A 21445-nucleotide genomic window follows, 5' to 3' on the forward strand; every position below is an offset into this window, starting at 1 on the left:
GAGAGGCAGGACTGAAATTCGGAGTTTGCTTTGACATTCAGATTGTGGGAAGTCGTAAAATTAGAATTACCGTATTTTTTGCTCTACAAGACTCACTTTTTCCCTCCTAAAAAGTAAGGGGAAATGTGTGTGCGTCTTATGGAGCGAATGCAGGCTGCGCAGCTATCACAGAAGCCAGAACAGCAAGAGGGATTGCTGCTTTCACTGCACAGCGATCCCTCTTGCTGTTCTGGCTTCTGAGATTCAGAATATTTTTTTTCTTGTTTTCCTCCTCCAAAAACTAGGTGTGTTTGTGGTCTGGTGCATGTTATAGAGCGAAAAATACGGTAAATTCGGAAGACAATTGGATTTTTTTGTTTTTTTATTGGATTATGATTTGATATGTTAATTGGATGTCTTTTATTGGAAAATTAATAAACGCTCTAACAAAAAAAATTTAAAAAAAATTAAAGCAACGACAGATTAAAACAATTATCCATTTTCTAAACATCTGAAGCAGTGCCAATTCCACTGACCCAAGTGGCTGAGCGGGCGCTTGCGGGGTCAGGCAATTCTTAGGTCATCCAATCACCTTGCAAGCCAGCTGAGGAACAATCCCATTCGGGGGGTTAGGGGTGCGTAAGGATTTGAACCCAGCCCACGAGTACTAAACTGCATTCCAAGAACTGTGACTGGCTGAACGCCAAGGCCCTGCTCTTGGAACTGCGCAAAACCACCTCCTCCTCCTTTCACTCTTCTTATGCACAGAGGCCCGAGTTGTCACCTGCTTGCGGTGAGGCTGAGGTATGTGTGTCCCACAGGGACCCGGTATCTGGCACAGATATTGATCGGTTCATAGAAGGAATCATTCCCTGCTCCCCGGCTCTGGAAACAAGCAAAGTGGCAAAGTTAGGGGGCAGGGGAGAAACTCAACCGTCTCAGGGCTTCAAAGGAGGATCGGACAAACCCGTGGAGGCTGGGAAGACGAACCAGGGCTGCTAAACCATGGTTGGCTATGTTGCGCCTCCGCGGCTGGGAGACAGCAATGCTTTTGAACAAATCCCAGTTGCTGGAAACCACAGGAGATAATGTTCAGGGGCCGCTTGTGTGTTTCCCACTGAGACATCTGGTTATAATTATCATCATCATCCCACAGATTTTCTCATACAACACCTTTTTCCCTAACAGGGACTCAAGGCAGCTTACGGATAAAAATAATAACAGCTAAAAGCATACAGGTGAAACTTGAAAAATTAGAATATTGTGGAAAAGTTCATTTATTTCAGTAATTCAACTTAAAAGGTGAAACTAATGCAGTGGTACCTCGGGTTACATACGCTTCAGGTTACAGACTCCGCTAACCCAGAAATAGTGCTTCAGGTTAAGAACTTTGCTTCAGGATGAGAACAGAAATCGGGCTCCGACGGCGCGGCGGCAGCAGGAGGCCCCATTAGCTAAAGTGGTGCTTCAGGTTAAGTTTCAGGTTAAGAACGGATCTCCGGAACGAATTAAGTACTTAGCCTGAGGTACCACTGTATATGAGATAGACACAAGACATGCAAAGCCAAGTATGTCAAGCCTTTATTTGTTATAATTGTGATGATCATGGCGTACAGCTGGTGAAAACCCCAACTTAACAGTCTCGGAAAATCAGAATATTAAATGAAATCATTGGGAACATCCAACTTCTTCTGCAATTACCTTTTGAGGCTTCCCCTCCTTATGGAGGGTCTCAAGGATGGCTTTCTGCACAACTGTCAGGTCAGCAGCCTTCCCGTGATTGTGCTTCCCACTGAACCAGACTGAGAGATCATTTAAAGGCTCAGGAACCCATTGCAGGTGCTATGGATTGAATAGCTACTGCACCTTTTCACAATATTCTAATGTTCTGAGATTGTTAATTTGGGGTTTTCATCAGCAGTACGCCATGATCATCGCAATTATAACAAATAAAGGCTTGACGTATCCCGCTCTGCATGTCATGAGTCTATCTCATATATTACTTTCACCTTTTAAGTTGAATTACTGAAATAAATGAACTTTTCCACGATATTCTAAATTTTCGAGTTTCACCTGCACAGATAAAAATAATAACAGCTAAAAGCATCGAAAATTATAATCAGTAAAGAGCAGGGGGGATGTTTTCAGCGCATTACTCCTTCTCCTCCACCTGTTTTGGTTTTAATGTAGCTACGTGGAGTCTTTTGAAACCCAGCCAGATGGGCAGGGTATAAGTAAAAAAAGGCAAAGGACCCCTGACAGTTAAGTCCAGTCACGGACGACTCTGGGGTTGCAGCACTCATCTCACTTTATTGGCCGAGGGAGCCATGTGGCCAGCAGGACTAAGCCGCTTCTGGCGAAACCAGGGCAGCGCGCAGAAACGCCGTTTACCTTCCCGCCAGAGTGGTACCTATTTATCTACTTGCAGTTACAGACAGGTAGCCGTGTTGGTCTGCCGTAGTCAAAACAAAATAAAATAAAATAATTCCTTCCAGTAGCACCTTAGAGACCAATTAAGTTAGTTATTGGTATGAGTTTTCGTGTGCATGCACACTTCTTCAGATACACTGAAATAGAAGTCACCAGACCCTTATATATAGTGAGAGGGTAGGGAGGGGTATTACTCAGAAGGGTGGTAGGAATGGGTGATTGGCTGACAGGTGAGGTAAACCTGTTGACAACTGTTAATGACTGCAATTGGTCTTACAGGAAAAAGCAAAGGGTGAGATGGCTAAAAATAGCTTTATCATGTATAATGAGATAAGAATTGGATTCTTATCTCATTATACATAATAAAGCTATCAGGGTATCTGAAGAAGGGTGCATGCACACGAAAGCTCATACCAATAACTAACTTAGTTGGTCTCTAAGGTGCTACTGGAAGGAATTTTTTAATTTTATTTTATCTACTTGCACTTTGACGTGCTTTCGAACTGCTAGGCTGGCAGGAGCAGGGACTGAGCAACGGGAGCTCACCCTATTGCGGGGATTTGAACCACCGACCTTCCAATTGGCAAGCCCAAGAGGCTCGGTGGTTTACACCACAGCGCCACCTGCGTCCCTGGGGTATAAGTAATAAATTATTATTACAATGGTGCCTCGCAAGACGAAATTAATCCGTTCCGCGAGTATCTTCGTCTAGCGGTTTTTTCGTCTTGCGAAGCAACCCTATTAGCGGCTTAGCGGATTAGCGCTATTAGCGGTTTAGCGGCTATTAAAGGCTTAGCGGTTTAGCGGATTAGCTGCTAAAAGGCTATTAAAGGCTTAGCGGCTTAGAAAAGGGGGGGGGGAAGCGGGAAAAAAATCTCAAGACTCGCAAGACATTTTCGTCTTGCGAAGCAAGCCCATAGGGAAATTCGTCCTGCGAAGCGCATTGAAAACAGAAAACCCTTTCGTCTAGCGGGTTTTCCGTCTTGCGAGGCATTCGTCTTGCGGGGCACCACTGTATTATTATTGAGTGGTTGTGAGTCACTTCCGGCTGCCTTGGGCAAAACAAAGCGACTAGCAGATTGAATGAACGATCATAAACACCCCTGGGTGCAGCGAGAGAAGACTGTATACCTGAAGGAGCATCACCACCCCCATCGTTCAGCCCGGACACTGAGGTCCAGCTCCGAAGGCCTTCTGGCAGTTCCCTCCCTGCGAGAAGCCAAGTTACAGGGAACCGGGCAGAGGGCCTTCTCAGTGGTGGCACCCGCCCTGTGGAACGCCCTCCCACCAGATGTCAAAGAGAACAACGACTACCAGACTTTTAGAAGACATCTAAAGGCAGCCCTGTTTAGGGAAGCTTTTAATGTTTAATAGGTTATTATATTTTAGTGCTTTGTTGGAGGCCGCCCAGAGTGGCTGGGGAAACCCAGCCAGAGGGGCGGGGTATAAATAATAAATTAGTATTATTATTATTGGGACACGGGTGGTGCTGTGGGTTAAACCACAGAGCCTAGGACTTGCCGATCAGAAGGTCGGCGGTTCGAATCCCCGCGACGGGGTGAGCTCCCGTTGCTCGGTCCCTGCTCCTGCCAACCTAGCAGTTCAAAAGCACGTCAAAATGCAAGTAGATAAATAGGTACCGCTCTGGCGGGAAGGTAAACGGCGTTTCCTTGCACTGCTCTGGTTCACTAGAAGCGGCTTAGTCCTGCTGGCCACATGACCCGGAAGCTGTACGCCGGGTCCCTCGGCCAGTAAAGCGAGATGAGCGCCGCAACTCCAGAGTCGGTCACGACTGGACCTCATGGTCAGGGGTCCCTTTACCTTATTATTATTATTATTATTATTATTACTGGGCTGACAGTGAGGAGCTTGGGAGAAGGGCTGCTGGGAAGCCTCCTTCCCTGGGACTCCAGGGCCACAGGCCTCACCTTGGCTTGAGAGCTTGCAGCTGCTGCAGGAAGGTGGTGAGCTGTTGCTGCGTCAGGTCCCCCGCCGCCACCTTCTGCTGGAGGGAGCACTGGGCATACTGCCTGCTGTGGGGGGAAAGGAAAGGGGGAGAAGGGGTGTCAGGAACCCATCTGCTGCTTGCGAAGTAGCAGCTCTGACCTCCTGAGATCGGCGTGCACCCCCCATCACCTCCCCCTCTTGTGCAACGCAATCAATCTTCAAGGGAACCACGGCAAGTGCCCTGCGAGGTAGGCTACCTGTTGACGAGCTGAAGCAGCTGTTGGTGCTGGAGCTGCTGGTAGAGGGCAGCGGTGGCCAGCTCCTGCTGCTTCTTCAGGCGCTCCTGGTCCATGTTTCCCTGGGCAGACAGGAGAAGACACAAAACCAGCCCAGGTCACAAGCAGGGAAGCGGCCGAGGGAGTTGAGGGAGGGAGCGTGGCTCAACAGGCGATGGGCGTCACAATCCATCACCATTTAAATGTGTATACAGTGGTGCCTTGGTTCTCAAACGCCTTGGTACTCAAACAACTTGGAACCCAAACACTGCAAACCCGGAAGGAAGCGTTCCGGTTTGTGAACTTTTTCCGGAAGCCGAACTTACTCCGTTTTCAGCGTTACGCTTCCGATTTAAGTGCCACACTTCCGTTTTGAGTGTTGTGTTGAGGTCTGTCTGTTTGCGCTATTTATTTTGTGTTTTTGTGGCTCTTTCTTCTGTTTTTGTGACTGTGTGGAACCCAGTTCAGCTACTGATTGATTGTGTGACTGCAGTAAAGTTGTTGATTGCTTTCATTTTATAATAATAACAAAAAATAATCAATTTTATTTGTACCCCGCCCTCCCCAGCCAAAACCGGGCTCAGGGCAGCTAACACCAGGTATAAAAACAATTGATTGAAACACAACTTAAAAACAAGATTAAGTACAACATTAAAATGCAGCCTCATTTCAGTAGAAACTCTAATCAAAAACTTCTGGGGGATGAAAACGTCAAATCTTCACCAAGGCCAACTATCCAGACTGGTCCTACGTGGGCCAGAAAAAAGCCAGGGAAGTCCCCAGATAGGAGTTCCATCACAGAATGAGAAAGGAAAAAGAAAAGAGGGGAAGGGGATCAAGTTGATTCCAAGCCAAAGTCCAGGCGGAACTCTGTCTTACAGAAAGAAATCAAATCCTACAGGGCCCTGGTCTCATGAGACAGAGCGTTCCACCAGGCCGGGGCCAGTGCTGAAAAGGCCCTGGCTCTCGTTGAGGCTGATCTGACTTCCTTAGGGCCCGGGACCTCTGGAGTGTTGCTATTTGTGGACCTTAAGGTCCTCCGCGGGGCATATTGGGAGAGGCGGTCCCCTAAGTACGAGGGTCCTAGGCCATGGATTTTATGGATCCATGGTCTCGTTAGATTGCAAAATTCATGTTAAACTGCTGTCTTAGGGGTTGTTTTTAAAAGTCTGGAACGGATTAATCCGTTTTGCATTACTTTCTATGGGAAAGCGTGCCTTGGTTTTGGAATGCTTTGGTTCTGGAACGGACTTCCAGAAAGGAGTAAGTTTGAGAACCAAGGTACCGCTGTACTGCCCTCCATCCATCGATCTCGGTTAAAAACACAAAAACCTCGCCTTCTCCCCCACCCCACCATCCCCTCCCTGGTCCTCTCACCAGCAAGGGGGGTGGCGATGGACCCGGAGCGAAAGGCACTCTTCCCCACATCTTAATGACTTCACCCAGTGGTTGGAAGCCCTCGTCGCAGCCTCGCTTCACCAGCAGGGACATGGTGAAGTAGCCGGCCTGGAACCACTCAGCCATCTCTTGAGTCGTGAAGGGGCCTGGAGAGACAGGAAGGGGCAGGTCAGTGATCCGAGGGGGGAGAATCGGGGCTGCGGATGCAGAGCAGCCGCTGTGCTCCACACACACACACACACACACACACACACACACACCCTTCCTGGCTGCAAAGCTCACCTTTCCCCCCCAATTTTTTTTTATTAATTTTCACATTTATAACAGAAATAACATACAAAACACGCAAACGAAAACACATTACAATACTAAAGAAGGGGGGGGGCACTTCTAAAACCTAATTTAACTTACATTGTTAAATGGCTTCACCAAATCCCCCCTAACGGAATTTCATTGTATCACCTTGTAACAGTTCTCCAAAATCGTATTTCTAATAAAAATTATCTCCTTCAATTTACTGTCCGCTTCTCTTTTATTGGTCTTCTAATCCTTAATGCTTTACAGTTAATTCTTGTTCTAATCCTAAGCCTATTTGATACTTCCAAGTATCTTCTAATTATCTTATGTTACAATATTTGGCTAAGTATTCTTTGAAGTTCTTCCAATCTTCTTGATGCCCCTCTTCTTTCTGGTCGCGGATTCTTCCAGTCAGGTCGGCCAGCTCCAAAAAGTCCACAATCTTCATCTGCCATTCTTCTGTTGTTGGTATTTATTGAGATTTCCAATTTTTTGCTAAAAGCAGTCTTGTTGCTGTTGTTGTTGAGTCGTTTAGTCGTGTCCGCCTCTTCGTGACCCCCTGGACCAGAGCACACCAGGCACTCCTGTCTTCCACTGCCTCCCGCAGTTTGGTCAAACTCATGCTGGTAGCTTTGAGAACACCGTCCCACCATCTCGTCCTCTGTTGTCCCCTTCTCCTTGAGCCCTCCATCTTTCCCAACATCAGGGTCTTCTCCAGGGAGTCTTCTCTTCTCATGAGGTGGCCAAAGTCTTGGAGCCTCAGCTTCAGGATCTGTCCTTCCAGTGAGCACTCAGGGCTGATTTCCTTCAGAATGGAGAGGTTTGATCTTCTTGCAGTCCATGGGACTCTCAAGAGTCTCCTCCAGCGCCATAATTCAAAAGCATCCATTCTTCGGCGACCAGCCTTCTTTATGGTCCAGCTCTCACTTCCATACATCACTACATCACCACCTTGCTGCTGTAAAAAGGTAAAGGGACCCCTGACCATTAGGTCCAGTCGTGACCGACTCTGGGGTTGCGGCGCTCATCTTGCTTTACTGGCCGAGGGAGACGGCGTACAGCGAACCAGAGCAGCGCACGGAAACGCCGCTTACCTTCCCGTTGGAGTGGTACCTATAGATCTACTTGCACTTTGACGTGCTTTCAAACTGCTAGGTTGGCAGGAACAGGGACCAAGCAACGGGAGCTCACCCCGTCGTGGGGATTTGAACCGCCGACCTTCTGATTGGCAAGCCCTAGGCTCTGTGGTTTAACCCACAGCGCCACCCGCGTCCCACGCCTTGCCACTGTAGTGGCATACAAAAACAATCTAACATCTTTTTTTGGCAATTTCCATCCTATTGCAAAGCTCACCTTGGATCTCCCCCTGGGGATCCTTGTAGAACCACTTCATGGCTGCCTCGTGGGAGAGTGGCAAGGCGGCGGCCGTGTTGCGGTGGTCCACGATGGTCTGGGTGAAGTGCTCCTCCTCCAGAGAGCTGTCCTGCAAGGAAGCCACCATCTTCTCTGCTTCCTGGGGGCAGGCAGGGAAAAGGGGGCAGAGAGGGTTGGGGGAGAAATGCGCAGGGAGATGATGCGCGTCTGTCGCGAGCTTGCGAAAACGCACACCGAGAAACGCACACGACACCCCCCCCCCACTACTTCCAAATATTTTGCACTGCGGCGGGTTGGGCTGGATGACCCTTAAGAGTCGGACACCTGCAACACCGGCTCCTAGCTATCCCACCGTCACTGAAATATTTTCGCTTCTTTACAAACCTGGTATGCATTAATCCAGGCTTCCTCAAACTTGGCCCTCCAGATGTTTTTTGAGACTACACTTCCCAGCATCCCTGACCACTGGGCCTGCTAGCTAGGGAGCATGGGAGTTGTAGGCCAAAAACGTCTGGAGGGACGAGGTTGAGGAAGCCTGTGTTAATCCGACTGCTTTTCATGGTCATTGCTGTGAGCCACTTACCTGGTTGAGATAAAGGTAAAGGAACCCCTGACCATTAAGTCCAGTTGTGGCCGACTCTGGGGTTGCGGTGCTCATCTCGCTTTATTGGCCGAGGGAGCCAGCGTACAGCTTCCGGGTCACGTGGCCAGCATGACTAAGCCGCTTCTGGTGAACCAGAGCAGCGCACGGAAACGCCGTTTACCTTCCCGCTGGAGCGGTACCTATTTATCTACTTGCACTTTGACGTGCTTTTGAACTGCTAGGTGGGCAGCAGCAGGGACCGAGCAACGGGAGCTCCCCCCGTCGCGGGAATTCGAACCGCCGACCTTCTGATCGGCAAGTCTTAGGCTCTGTGGTTTAACCCACAGCTACACCTGGGGGCAGCTAAAAGTGTTAAATTATTATTATTATTATTATTATTATTATTATTAATTCCCCAACCATCTGGCTGGGTTTTCCCAGCCACTAAGGGCAGCTTCGAACAAAATATTAAACTACAATAGTCCATCAAACATTAAAAGCTTTTCTACACAGGGCTGCCTTCAGATGTCTCGTAAAAGTCTGTTATGAATCAAACCAAAGCCCAAAAGGTTGGGATCTTGACCTAGTAATTTGGGGGGGGGGCAGCCCCCGCCTCAGCAAGAAGTTTCAGAGCTTCTGCAGTGAATGTGGGAGCCAGCCACGAAAACACGTTTACTGCAACCAACCAGCCAACCCACACAAGCCAGAGTCCAGGAGCGATCCCATGCAGAGTGATTCTCAATAATAAGAAGAAGAAGAAGAGTTTGGATTTGATATCCCGCCTTTCACTCCCTTTAAGGAATCTCAAAGCGGCTCACATTCTCCTTTCCCTTCCTCCCCCACAACAAACACTCTGTGAGGTGAGTGGGGCTGAGAGACTTCAAAGAAGCGTGACTGGCCCAAGGTCACCCAGCAGCTGCAGGTGGAGGAGCGGAGACGCGAACCCGGTTCCCCAGATTACGAGACTACCGCTCTTAACCACTACACCACACTGGCTCTCGATAATAATAATAAAATAAAAAATAAATAATAATAATAATAATAATAATAATAATAATAATATCCCGCCCTCCCCAGCTGAAGCTGGGCTCAGAGTGGCTAACAACAATAAAAGTAACACAGCAATTCCCTAACACAGATTCCCTTGGCCCTGCAACCCCCACTCACCTGCTGCAGGTGCTTCATCCCGTCCTCATCCTCGTTGTCCCCAACTGTGAATTCAGTAGTAGCAGCAGCAGCAGTTGCGGACGAGGATGCCGGCGTAGGAAGGGCAGCCACAGCAGCCGGGTTGAGCTGAGCCGGGTGGCTGAGGAGGCACGGATCCCCTGGAGGTGGGAGAGGGAGGAGGGTTCATCCCCTCGCACAGAACGACCCCGTCTCCAAGAGCCCCCCAAGCAAGACAACATGGGCAGAAGAGGAGGCTCCCGTGAGGTTTACGAAGCCTGCCTGGCCCACTTCTACCCCTGCCAACCCTTTCCCTTGCTGCCAGGTTTCCTCGTGATTTAACGGTGTTGCTGCCTGCCTTCTCCACCAGTCTGCAGCAGACGGTCAAGCAGCCGCCCGTTGTGACGCCCTGGAAGCGCTAGGACAGGGGTCGGCAACCTAAGGCCCATGGAGGCCATTTAACCGGCCCACGAGCCGCCCCCGAACCCAGCCGCCCGCTTGGGAAGTCCCCACTCGCTGCGCTAAACCGGCACGGCGCAGCGCAGGGACTCTCTTCCGCAGCTCCAGAAATTGCTTCTGCGCGGATGCGATTTTCAGCATCTGGGCACACGCCGAAGTGATTTCCGGTGCCACGGACATGCGCAGATGCAATTTCCAGTATCTGGGCACGCGCAGAAGCGATTTTCGCGCCACGGACATGGGCAGATGCAATTTCTGCCGTTGAGCTGCGCTGGTCTGGCCCACGGAGGATCTCCACGGGTGTGATCCGGCTCAGGCCTGGTAAGCCTTGCCAACCCTTGAAGTAGGAGGAGAAGGGAAGAATCGCAGGCCTGTCCCTTCCTCCCTCATCCACATACCATCGAGAGCTTCCTTCTCCTTGTTGCCACCAGGCACCAGCCCCGAGACCTCCACCTTCGATGAGACCCCCGGCGTGACACTCTCGCATTCACCCCCGGGGGCAGCAGCAGTGGGGAAAGAGGGGCCCATTCGCCACGGGGCACCGGGAGGAGCAGGCAGTTTCTCCTCCGGCACTTGCCGGGGCTCCTTCCGTTCTGAGAGAAAAGGAGGGGAAGGGGTGCAGAAAGAGGTTATTTGGGGGGGTGGGGGCTCAAGCCTACAGCCTTCCTGCCCTCTGTCCAAGGAGCACGTCCACCTCCCCCAACCTCTCACCTCTCTCCGGCCCCTCCTTGGCTGTAGGGCTGGCAGGGACCTCCCCACCCTCTCTCCTGTCGCCGTCCTTGGCCTCCGGCAGCTCCTCCTCCTCTTCCTCTTCTTGCAGGGGCTGGAAGCTTAACTCCTGCTCCTCAAGGATCGGCTCTTTGGGGCTCTTCTGCAAAAGGAGAAGAGAAGAGGCCGCTGTCAGCTTTGAGAAGTCTTGCTTCATATACCTCTGTCTCTGCTGGGTCTCGCAGCAGCCATCAGCAGCCCTACTCTCGTGTAAGCGCCGTGGATCTGGGCCCATAACCCTATTGTTGGGATGCGTCCTGGGAGGCGGGGGCAATTCACAGGCCCCCCCCCCAGCTGCCTCCAGCCACCGGCCGGCATCCAGGAAAACTCCGGTCTCCCTTGGAACAGCATCAATCAGCGACTCACAGCTTCAGAAACTTGAGCACGCTCTAATCAGCAGAGTGAATAACTCTCCACAACGGACGTGGCGGACAGAGGCGTATTTACAAGCGTTTATTCGGCATTAGAACAAAGGAAAACATGTCTGCTTCCCTTCGTGTCCAAGCAAAAAACATAAGCAAAAGCTATATACGGCGGAAGTTCCCAGCAGGCTGTGTTGGAAGTAAACAGATATGTAACATGCAACAACTCCACATGCCTGTTCTAAAAGTGGAATGGAACTATATCCTAACAGAATAGTCATGTGGGGGGCGGTCGGGGATGCCCCTCATCACCATACACAGTCCTTATTCAGCCGGAAGGGATCCAGTTGGGAAAGGAAGGATGGCCAATGGGAAGGGAAGGAACAAGAACCAGGCTGTAAGGGAAGGAACGACCAAACCTCCAAGGAGAGGGAGAGAGAGAGATCCTTGGCCGGGGCTATATGACCTCCCTTCACCCCAAAGAGTAAATTTATTATTATTATTATTATTATTATTATTTATCATTCTGCTGCCTTTTCCCCAGACTGGGCCACAAGACAGCTTACACAAATTTTAAAAAATACAAAAAGCTAAACAGCACATTAATATATTGATTAAAAAATAACTTAACTTAGCAAGAGTTAAAACAATACAGGGGTACCTCTGGTTGCCAACGGGATCCGTTCCGGAGCCCCATTCGCAACAGGAGCAGAACGCAACCCGCATCTGCGGGTCGCGATTCGCTGCCTCTGCGCATGACATCACTTTGGGCGTCTGCGCATGCGTGAGCGGCGAAACCCGGAAGTAACCCTTTCTGGCACTTCTGGGTCGCCGCAGGACGCAACCTGAAAAGATTTAACCCGAAGCATCTTTAACCCGAGGTATGACTGCATTTTTAAAAAGCAGATAAATTACAAGACAATTAATAAAAACAGCACGATTTAAAAACCATTTCCTTAAGGAACAATCAGCCCCCAAAGGCCTGTCGGAATAAAAGTCTTCAACCGCAGGCGGGAAAAGGGTGGCTTAGAAGGCAATTAGTAAGCCAATAATAACCATCATCATCTTCTCCTCTCTCCCCCTAGATGAGAGCCGCCCCCCCAAAGGATAAACCCTAGATCTGTGTCTGTGTGGGTGAGATAGACGGAAAGACAGACGAATGGGGAAAAAACCCCGAGCAGAGAAGACCTTTCCCCAAGCGATTTCTGGGGGAACGCTGCTGGAACCTAGGAACCTTCTGCACACCTTGAGGGACATGAAGGCCCCGGAGGAGTCGAAGGTCCCCATCTCCTCTTCCTCGTCCTCCAGGCACCACTCTGGGAGGCCGTCCTTGTCATCCTCAAAGCTGCCGCTGTTGTGCCGGTGCCGGCGCCCGCTCCGCGGCTCGTCCTCCCGCTCCCGGAAGTCAAAATCGAACTTCCGCCGGCGCCCCTCTCCGCCGTGCTCCCGCCAGCCCGCGGAGCGAGGGCCTCCTCCGTCTGTGGGGAGAGAGGGAGGTTTGAGGGCAAACCCGTTTCTCCTTCCTGCGGCCTCTGCGGGGGCCGGAACCGGACGCCCTCTTCCTCCTGGCTCCCCCAAGCTTGCTTCCGCCGTGGGCTCTCACCTGGGCTAGCAGACCGCCAGCGCTCGCTCTCCCGCCGGGGGCCTCCGCTTTGCCGCCAGCTGGCCACGGCCACGGCACCGCTGCTGCCCTCTTCCTCCTCCTCATGCTCCTCTCGGAGGGTGCGCCAGTTGTCGCTGTCCGAGCGGGCAAACTCCTTGCGCCCCGGGGGAACCACCTCCTCAAATGGAGCCCGGGCTTCAAATAAGGAGGGAGACGGCGGCGGGTAAGCTGGTAGAGCGCGATACGCTTAATCTGTGGGTCGCGGGTTTGAGCCCCACGTTGGGCCAAAAGCTTCCTGCGTTGCAGGGGGTTGGGCTAGATGGCCCTTGGAGTCCCTTCTAACTCTATTAGGGCTGTTCCACCTCAGGGACACCAATCAGTGGGATAGGACCTGCCACACCCACCATGAAGGCAGCTTTTAAGCAGGGAAATTGATGGGGCTTCCATGGCTTTGTGTGCGTGCCTTTCATGGAATCATAGAATTGTAGTCAGACGGGACCCCGAGGGTAATCTAGTCCAACCCCCTGCAATGCAGGAATCTCAGCTGCAGAAGCTGTGGCAAGTGGCCACCCAGATTTAGTTTCAGAACCTCCAATGTGGTTCTGAAACCACCACCTTCCGAGGTCATCCATTCCACTGCTGAAAGGTTTGTAACGGAAGTCCATTCATTTATTTTTTATTATACAGGCTCTATGACCAATTATTTCAAAACCCATCAAGTTGAGGCTGATGAATTAATTTGTGTCAAATCTTTGCAAGCTTATTTGGTAGAGACACGTTACTCATGAAGCAAAACAGTATGGCATACAGACTTCCGGTTGATCGCCTGATGAATGGCGGACGGGAGCTCTTTCCGCTGAAAGAGCCCCGGCGCTTTGAAGACTGGGGTGACCGCCAGAGCGTTGCGGAACCCCGAAAAAAACTCAGATTGAGCATTCTGAGGACCTGGTATTCCTGCGGGTACCCCTGAGCGACTCCCCCGCTCCCCGGTAAGCTCTAAAAAGAGCCCCGAGAGCGAGCGTAGGGGTCTCTAAGCCAGACGTTAGATGCGAAGGGTCCAGTGTGGTCCTCTGAGCCCTCCCAGCCCAGCCAAGATCTTACTGGCCTGGGCCAGGTGCGAAAGAGTAGCTGGGAAAGATGGAGCACGCACGCACCCACACCCCTTGCAATTAAGCGCTTCCCTGGCAAGACATATGCCAAAAGGAACTGCAGGTGAGCTAGCAGAATGGTGAGAGAGCTATGGAGTGCCCCACACTCCAGAACCAGAACAGGCGAGTGAAGCCCCCAGCAACGAAAGCAGCAGGCCGCTTCAGAAGGGGCATAGCTCTCCTCTGCTACCAGTAATGCCCGCAGGCTAACAACGGCTCCTCATTTCAAAGGCGGATAGCAGGACCTGTTCCCTTCCCGCACAAGGTAGGAAGAAAGCTGGCGGGCGCAAACTGCACGTAGGACGAATCTTGCCAACCCGCTGACCACCCTGCGATCTAGGCGGGAAATCACTGTACCTCCTTCCCGTCGGATGGGCTTCTCAAACCGTCGTTCTCCTCTGCAGGAGAAGAAGAGGGTGTCAGAGCAACGGAAGAGGGCAGCAGGTTCCCACAGCGACCCACAGACACAGCTCTCCCCCACCTCGCCAGGACCCCTACTCACCGGTCATCCCAACTCTGGCTGCGGTGTATCTCGCGGACCCCACCACGGCCAAACGCCCCTTCTGCCTCCTCAATGCTTCTTTGGTAAAAGCCACTCTCGCCACGGCCACGGCCTATTTAATTGCGGGGTGAAGAGAGGTAAGGTGTCAAAATAACATCGATTGATTGACTGCATGCATATCACATCCTGGGACGCGGGTGGCGCTGTGGGTTAAACCACAGAGCCTAGGACTTGCCAATCAGAAGGTCGGCGATTCGAATCCCTGCAACGGGGTGAGCTCCCGTTGTTCAGTCCCTGCTCCTGCTAACCTAGCAGTTCGAAAGCACCTCAAAATGCAAGTAGATAAATAGGTACCACTCTGGCGGGAAGGTAAACGGCGTTTCCGTGCGCTGCTCTGGTTCTCCAGAAGCGACTTAGTCCTGCTGGCCACATGACCCGGAAGCTGTATGCCGGCTCCCTTGGCCAGTAAAGTGAGATGAGGCCGCAACCCCAGAGCCAGTCACGACTGGACCTAATGGTCAGGGGTCCCTTTACCTATATCGCATCCTTGTCCCTCCAAGGAGCTCAAAAGTGGCAGTGTAGATGGTTCTCTCCCCTCCTCCCCTATTTCCCTCAACAAGGTAGGTGAGGCTGAGACACTGACCGGCCTCCAAGCTCACTCATCCAGGGAGCTTCGTAGCCAAGTAGGGAGATTTGAACCCTGATCTCTCCCAGGTCCTAGTCCGGCACTCGAACCACTGCACTGGCTTTTGGAAACAGGAACCCACTCGCCACCTCCTCAAGGGAGATCAGGGGAAGGTGGCAAGAAGGGAAAGGGGGCCTACACCCCCACCGCCCCCAGGATGCCTCCGTACCTCGGCTCCGGGTGCTGCCTCTCCCCCGGGAGACTCCGGCCGGGGCAGCCCCAGCCCCCTTTCCCATCAGCCTTAGCACCGCAACACTGTTCACAGACATGGAGAAGTTCCTCTGAAACAGATGTTTGGGGGGGGGGAGAGAAAGCAGAATTTGAGAAGAGGCGACCTCTGGATCCACTGTTTGTCAAAAGAGACTGCTTCCTTTATATTCCCAGAAAAATATCTTTAAACGAACCGCAACGGCAGTGGCAACTAAAAATGACCTAAACTCTATGTACACATCTACACGTGCCCCATTATATTTTAAACTCAAGAGAGGCCAATGAACATACACCTTATTTCAATGAACTGACTTTTGTACAACTTGGAATAGCTTTTACAGAGCTACGATTAAATACAATAAACTCTGCTTATAGAGATGGGAGACACAGAGGCATGCCAACAAACGAACGTGTTTGCATTAGGGGATGTCCTGAAGTAGAGGACCTTATGCATTATATCTTGCGCTGCCCCTTATATAATGAAGCAAGAGGAAGATTTTTAGCACCTATAATGACAAGGTCCCCTGGCCAGAACCCCTCTGACATGATTTTATATCTCCTCGCAGACAGTATGTGACCTGGCGTGTAGCATTCTTTGCAACCGCTGCTAGGAAAATTAGAGCAAATTATATAGCCAAGGTAGCCACCAACTGTAAAGGAGATGAATTTATTTGACCCCATCTACATCAAGCTATATTCTACATTTATCACCAAACTCCGAATATAATTGCACACTGTATTAATTAACATTAATTTTTAATACATTTGTGGCCATGTGACAATTTTAGCTTATAAATTTTATTGTTGAATGTCTAAATTGGTGTATTAAGATACTTTTCTCGCTCTCTTTGGAGTAGGAAATGTCTTGAATAATATAAATGTTTTAAGTTTTATGTATCAGTCCAGTCTTTGAATTGTTGAATGATTCTGTGTACATTGCGGCAGCCTTTGGCTATGTGCAATAAAACTGACTGACTGCTGGGTCCAGCATCCAGTGGCCAACCAGGTGCCCCAATGGGGAACCAGGATCCAAGCGCAGGAGCAAAACTCTCTGCTCCTACAGTTTCCAGCAACTGAGATTCAGAAGCACAGCTCCTCCGACTGTGGAGGGCACAGCCTAGCCGCTGTGGCTAAGATCCGGCCGCCGCCACCACCGCTTTTACCTGCTCCTCTTCCGTTAAGGGAACCAACGCCAGAGGCTGCAGAGGATCGTCCTGGAGAATGGCAGAGAACTCTTTATCCTGGATCTCCTCCGGGACCTGTGGAGGGAGGAGCGCGGAAAGGAAGCCATCAGGAGCCCACCCAGCTTCTTCCCAACCCAGCCCAACGCTTTGGCAGGGGTCAACCTTGGAGACGGGTGGGGAAAGCAAAGAAGATACAGGAAGGGGGCAAAGGAAGCAAGCTGGAATCTCAGCAATTGCTGTTCCCTTTCAGCTTAGCAAAAGGGAAGGTACCGTATTTTTCACTCCATAAGACGCACATTTTCCCTCTTACAAAGTAAGGGGGAATGTCTGTGTGTCTCGTGAAGCGAATGCTGCGTGGAGGAGGGACGTGTAGGCGGCTCCTGTCCACTTTGCTGCTTTAAAGCGGGCCACAGAGGAGGGAAGGAAGGGGAGCCATGGCCCCCGTCCGCCCCCCCTCCGCAGCTCGCTTTAAAGCAGCAAATTTAAAGCAGAAAAGCAGACAAGGACTGCCTGCTTTGCTGCTTTAAATAGTTTAGTACAACATTTGATTCGGAATATTTTTGTTTGTGTTTTCCTCCTCTAAAAACTAGGTGCGTCTTATGGAGCGAAAAATACAGCAATTCAAAGATTGTAAACAGAGGAGAAAGGAATTCGAACCCGGGGCAGAACTTGCCCAGTCCACCCCACCATCCGCCCCGTGGTCAAGCAGCCCTACACGCTGGGGGCACAACTTCCCCAACCCGCAACCGCGCGGCACTCACCTTGTTGTCTTTCACATAAAGTGCTAACATCTCTTCCCGCCCGTATCGGTATTCGGCTAGCTTGTACTTTGGCATGGCAGGGGAGGGTGGGGGGGAAGCGACGCTCCCGCCACTGGAGAGAGCGCGGAGCCTGAGGAAAGAGGGAGGAGGAGGGAGGAGGTGCGTCAGGCGAACAGCAGGGAGGAGGGAGCTGTCTCTTCCCACTGAACCCCTCAGGTCCAGCAAGTCCTCCTTTCCCACTGGAGGTCGGCTGTTTGCCCCGGCTTCCTTCTGCCCCAGAGGGCCTTTCTGGGCGCAGCACAGCCTCAAAGGACACACACTCAGAATGGCGGGTGAAATTGATGGACTATGCAGAATTGGATAAATTAACAGGAAGGATTCGAAACCTGCGGGGCCAGAGATTCTTAGAAGACTGGAGTAAATTTATGGACTATTTGAAAAGCAATTGTGATGAACAGATTATGCCAGTAGGACTGCAAGAAGTTTTGTAAGGAGGGTTATCTGAAATATTGCAAGAAAGACTATGAGGAGAATTATTAGTTAATGATAATTAAGAGTAACAGAGAAATTAAGAAATGCAGAGTAAGTGATAAAGAACGGGAAACCATCATTGTATAAGAGAAGTTATGTTATATGATTGTTGGAAATGATATGTTAAAAAACCAATAAAAATGTATATAAAAAAAAACACACACACTCACTCACCACTCTGGCCCAAAGTTCAGTGTCTCGGCTGCCATCTCTACCGCTCCTGGGCTGGCTTTCCTCTGGTGCTCGTCTTCTTCCTTCTCTTCCCCAAAAACCTGGTATTCATTGTATTCAGTTATCTATGGCATCCATAGCCCACGTTCTCCCTCCAAGGAGCTCAAAGAGGCTGATGTGGTTGTTCTCCTTTTCCTCACTTAACCCCCGCAACAACCCTACCAGGTAGTTTAGGCCGACAGGCGGTGACTGTCCGTCCCCCCCGACGTCACACCCAGTGAGCTTCCAGGTCGAGTAGGGATTTGAACCCTGGTCTCTCCTGGGTCCTAGTCTGACACTCTTAACCAGTGGCTCAGTGGTAGATGGAGAGGGGTGTCAAAGGGCCCTTCAGGATTTAACCTCCTTCCGCAGGGCCTGTAAGACAAAGCTATTCCACCTGGCCTTTAATCTGAATTCAGCCTGATCTTTTATTTCCCTTCCCTCCCCTTTTATGAAGATCACCCGCTCTGAGACCCCACAGCTAATTCTCCCCTGGCCTCTTCGCTGGCCCAAGTAGGACCAATTCGGCCAGCTAGCCCTAGGGATTATCTAACTGACTTTTGAATTTTATTGTTATTCATGTTTTTATACTGCATTTTATGCAGCTTTTACAATTACCATATTTTTCGCTCTATAAGACGCATTTCCCCCCTCCTAAAAAGTAAGGGGAAATGTGTGTGCATCTTAGGGAGCGAACGCAGGCTGTGCAGCTTTCGCTGAAGCCAGAAGAGCAAGAGGGATCGGTGCGTACCAATCCCTCTTACTCTTCTGGCTTCAGGGATAGACATGCAAAGCCTCTTGAGCGCAGCCGGAGCGCTCCTGCCTTTTCGCTCAAGAGGCTTTGCGTTGCTTTCTTTTTTTCCTCCTCTAAAAACTAGGTGCGTCTAATGGAGCAAAAAATGCGGTGTTTTGAATTTGTTGTTAGCCGCCCTGAGCCCGGTTTTTGAACCAGGAAGGGCAGGGTATAAATAAAACATTATTATTATTATTATTAAGGCAACCACAGCAAAAGGGTTTCTCAGTTTGAGACAAAGTGCACTCACATCCCTACAGAGTTAAGCCAAGAGGTGGAAAGAAGGAAGAAAGGGGTCTCTAGAGAACTAGAGGTTCAGGGTCCTGGGCTTCTGGGCTGGGGGTGGCTGACAGGAGGAGGAGGAGGGGGAGAAAGAGGGTCTTTCAAACATGCTGCCCACCTGCGTTATAGCTTAACAAGGATCCGCCCTGGATCACCCCCTCAGGTTGGGAAGTCCAATCTCAACAGCAGGGAACCTGCAGAGAGCAGATCAAAGGCATATTACGACTTGACGCTTATTCAAACAGAAGGGCTGGTGATTTTGGGGATGCGTTGCCCAGAAGCCTGGGGCTGGTGGCCCAGGAATCCCAGGCGGGTGAGGCGGGCAAACTGCCTCTGCTGCCCCTCTTTGCATGGTCTGGGTCCAGCGTGCCACTGACTCGCCAGAGCAAATGACATGCAGTCCAGCAAAAAAGATGCTTGTGTTTCTTCTCTGTCCCAAGACTACAAGTCTGCCCACTCTGCAGCCACGCAGCATGGGTGGCTTGTAATAATAATGATAATAATAATAATAATAATAATAATAATTTTTATTTATATCCCGCCCTCCCCAGCCGAAGCCGGGCTCAGAGCGGCTAACATCAAATGTATAACACATTAACATAAAATCAGACAATCAATTAAAATACATCCTCAAATCAGATCAGGATCAGAATAAAATCCAAACAAATGGCAACCCGAAGATTAGGGTTGGGAACCTTAAATGCTCACCAGGCCCAACTGTTTGTGCTGAACTTATATGGGCCTGTGAGAAAAACTGGGAGGCCACTTTCATGCAAGTTCTTATGAAAGGGGAGAGGGAGTCGGACTGAACCCAGACCAAAGGCCTGGCAGAACAACTCCGTCTTGCAGGCCCTGCGGAAAGATGTCAAGTCCCACAGGGCCCTAGACTCTTGTGACAGAGCATTCCACCAGACTGGAGCCACAGCCGAGAAAGCCCTGGCTCTGGTTGAGGCTTCCCCTTCGGGCTGATCTGGCGTTCTATTGGGGACTCCCAGGCGGAGAGAGGGAACAACAACAAATAATAATAATAATAATAATAATAATAATAATATAACCGCCCTATACCTGTAGATCTCAGGGCAGATGCTCACCCCAGCAGCAGCCCCAGAGCACGTCGCCCCCTTGCCAGCGGCCACGGGGATGGGGGTCACTGGCAAAGCCAAGAGCGCGGCGGGAGGTGAGGGAGAGTCGGCCTCCTTGTCTGACGCGAGTGGTCCTCCCGGCGGCGCTGCTCCCGGAGCCCCGTGCGGCCAGAAGCCACGGGCGATTTCCCCAGAAGGCTGCTTGGCCTTGGGCCCCCCGCGACACGACCTCCGCGGCTCAATTCACATCGAAGAAACTCTCTGGAAGAAGAGACAGAGCGGGGGTTGGCGACGATGCACTCCAGTGGGGAGCCTGTTCAGACATGTGGCTTTAGGTGCTGACCTTGAAAGCCCTAAACGGCCTCGGTCCACTATATCTGAAGAAGAGTCTCCACCCCCATCGTTCTGCCCGGACACTGAGGTCCAGCTCTGAGGGCCTTCTGGCGGTTCCCTCCCTGCGAGAAGCCAAGTTACAGGGAACCAGGCAGAGGGCCTTCTCGGTGGTGGCGCCTTCCCTGTGGAATGCCCTCCCACCAAATGTCAAAGAGAAAAACAACTACCAGACTTTAAGACAACATCTGAAGGCAGCCCTGTTCAGGGAAGCTTTTAATATTTGATGTATTGTGGTATTTTAATATTTTGTTGGAAGCCACCCAGAGTGGCTAGGGAGGCCCAGCCAGACGGGCGAGGTATAAATAATAAATTATTATCATTTAGTTCACCTGGCCGTAGGACGACAGCATAAGCCTGGGAGATCAGGAACCGCACAAGCCGGCTCCTGCCTTGTAGAAGGTTGCCGCACTTGGGACTTTTTAAGTTTAGACAAAACCCTCTCCTTCCTTGAAGAGGCTGGGTGGCCACCTGCCTCGGATGCTTTGGTTGAGATTCCTGCATTGCAGGGGGTTGTGTAGTGGTCAGGTGGGATTGCTATGAGGAATTATGAAATACGAAGCAAGCCATTGTGTCGGCGATGAAAGCATTGCGTTGACTGGGTTTGATTCATTGACAATAATTTCGGATCGAATCCCACAAGCCTCTCCACCTCTGCCATTTGCCTTCTCTATGCCTGACAGGCACGTATAAGCATTCTGAAACACAGGCCAGTTGCTTCCTCAGGCATCCTCAGTACATAAAGATAGTAGGTTATTTGATGTAGTTTAATCTTTAGATAGATGTTAAGGGCCAGGAAGGAGATGGTAAATACTGCCACCCTGCCTCTCCTGTTCACCGCTTGTTTATGACCTCTGGGGTTTCCTAAAAGCATTCCTCCTTGCTTCCTCTTTTATTTACTCTGAACTACATATGCATGCTCAAGTAGGAAATAGTTTATTTGTAGTTTTAACTTTAACTTTATCCCACGTGGGGTTTTTTGAAATGCTCAAAGGAAATCTGATTGGTTCTTACGAACACTGTAAAAA

The 21445-nt window shown here is 50.7% G+C and overlaps 1 protein-coding gene across 2 annotated transcripts in view; it reads right to left on the bottom strand.

Annotated features, from left to right (window-relative positions):
* The window catches only part of GIGYF1 (GRB10 interacting GYF protein 1), a 49018-nt gene that overhangs the window by 12170 nt on the left and 15403 nt on the right, over positions 1–21445 (bottom strand). Inside the window, exons 2-19 of one of the 2 annotated variants that reach the window (XM_080979658.1) lie at positions 20011–20288; positions 19064–19139; positions 17835–17932; positions 17130–17259; positions 16348–16443; positions 15144–15255; positions 14290–14401; positions 14145–14185; positions 12640–12867; positions 12282–12514; positions 10618–10777; positions 10305–10499; positions 9451–9608; positions 7680–7839; positions 6009–6175; positions 4614–4714; positions 4338–4442; positions 764–864 (exon numbers count right to left, since the gene is read on the bottom strand). In XM_080979658.1, the coding sequence (XP_080835784.1) occupies positions 764–864; positions 4338–4442; positions 4614–4714; positions 6009–6175; positions 7680–7839; positions 9451–9608; positions 10305–10499; positions 10618–10777; positions 12282–12514; positions 12640–12867; positions 14145–14185; positions 14290–14401; positions 15144–15255; positions 16348–16443; positions 17130–17259; positions 17835–17869 (2134 nt within the window). In that variant the 5' untranslated portion in view covers positions 17870–17932; positions 19064–19139; positions 20011–20288. The remainder of the gene's footprint in view (positions 1–763; positions 865–4337; positions 4443–4613; positions 4715–6008; positions 6176–7679; positions 7840–9450; positions 9609–10304; positions 10500–10617; positions 10778–12281; positions 12515–12639; positions 12868–14144; positions 14186–14289; positions 14402–15143; positions 15256–16347; positions 16444–17129; positions 17260–17834; positions 17933–19063; positions 19140–20010; positions 20289–21445) is intronic. The other variant, XM_080979659.1, reaches the window with a different exon arrangement.

This window comes from Podarcis pityusensis (assembly GCF_964106645.2).
Source record: "Podarcis pityusensis genome assembly, chromosome: 13".
NCBI classification, from domain to species: domain Eukaryota; kingdom Metazoa; phylum Chordata; class Lepidosauria; order Squamata; family Lacertidae; genus Podarcis; species Podarcis pityusensis.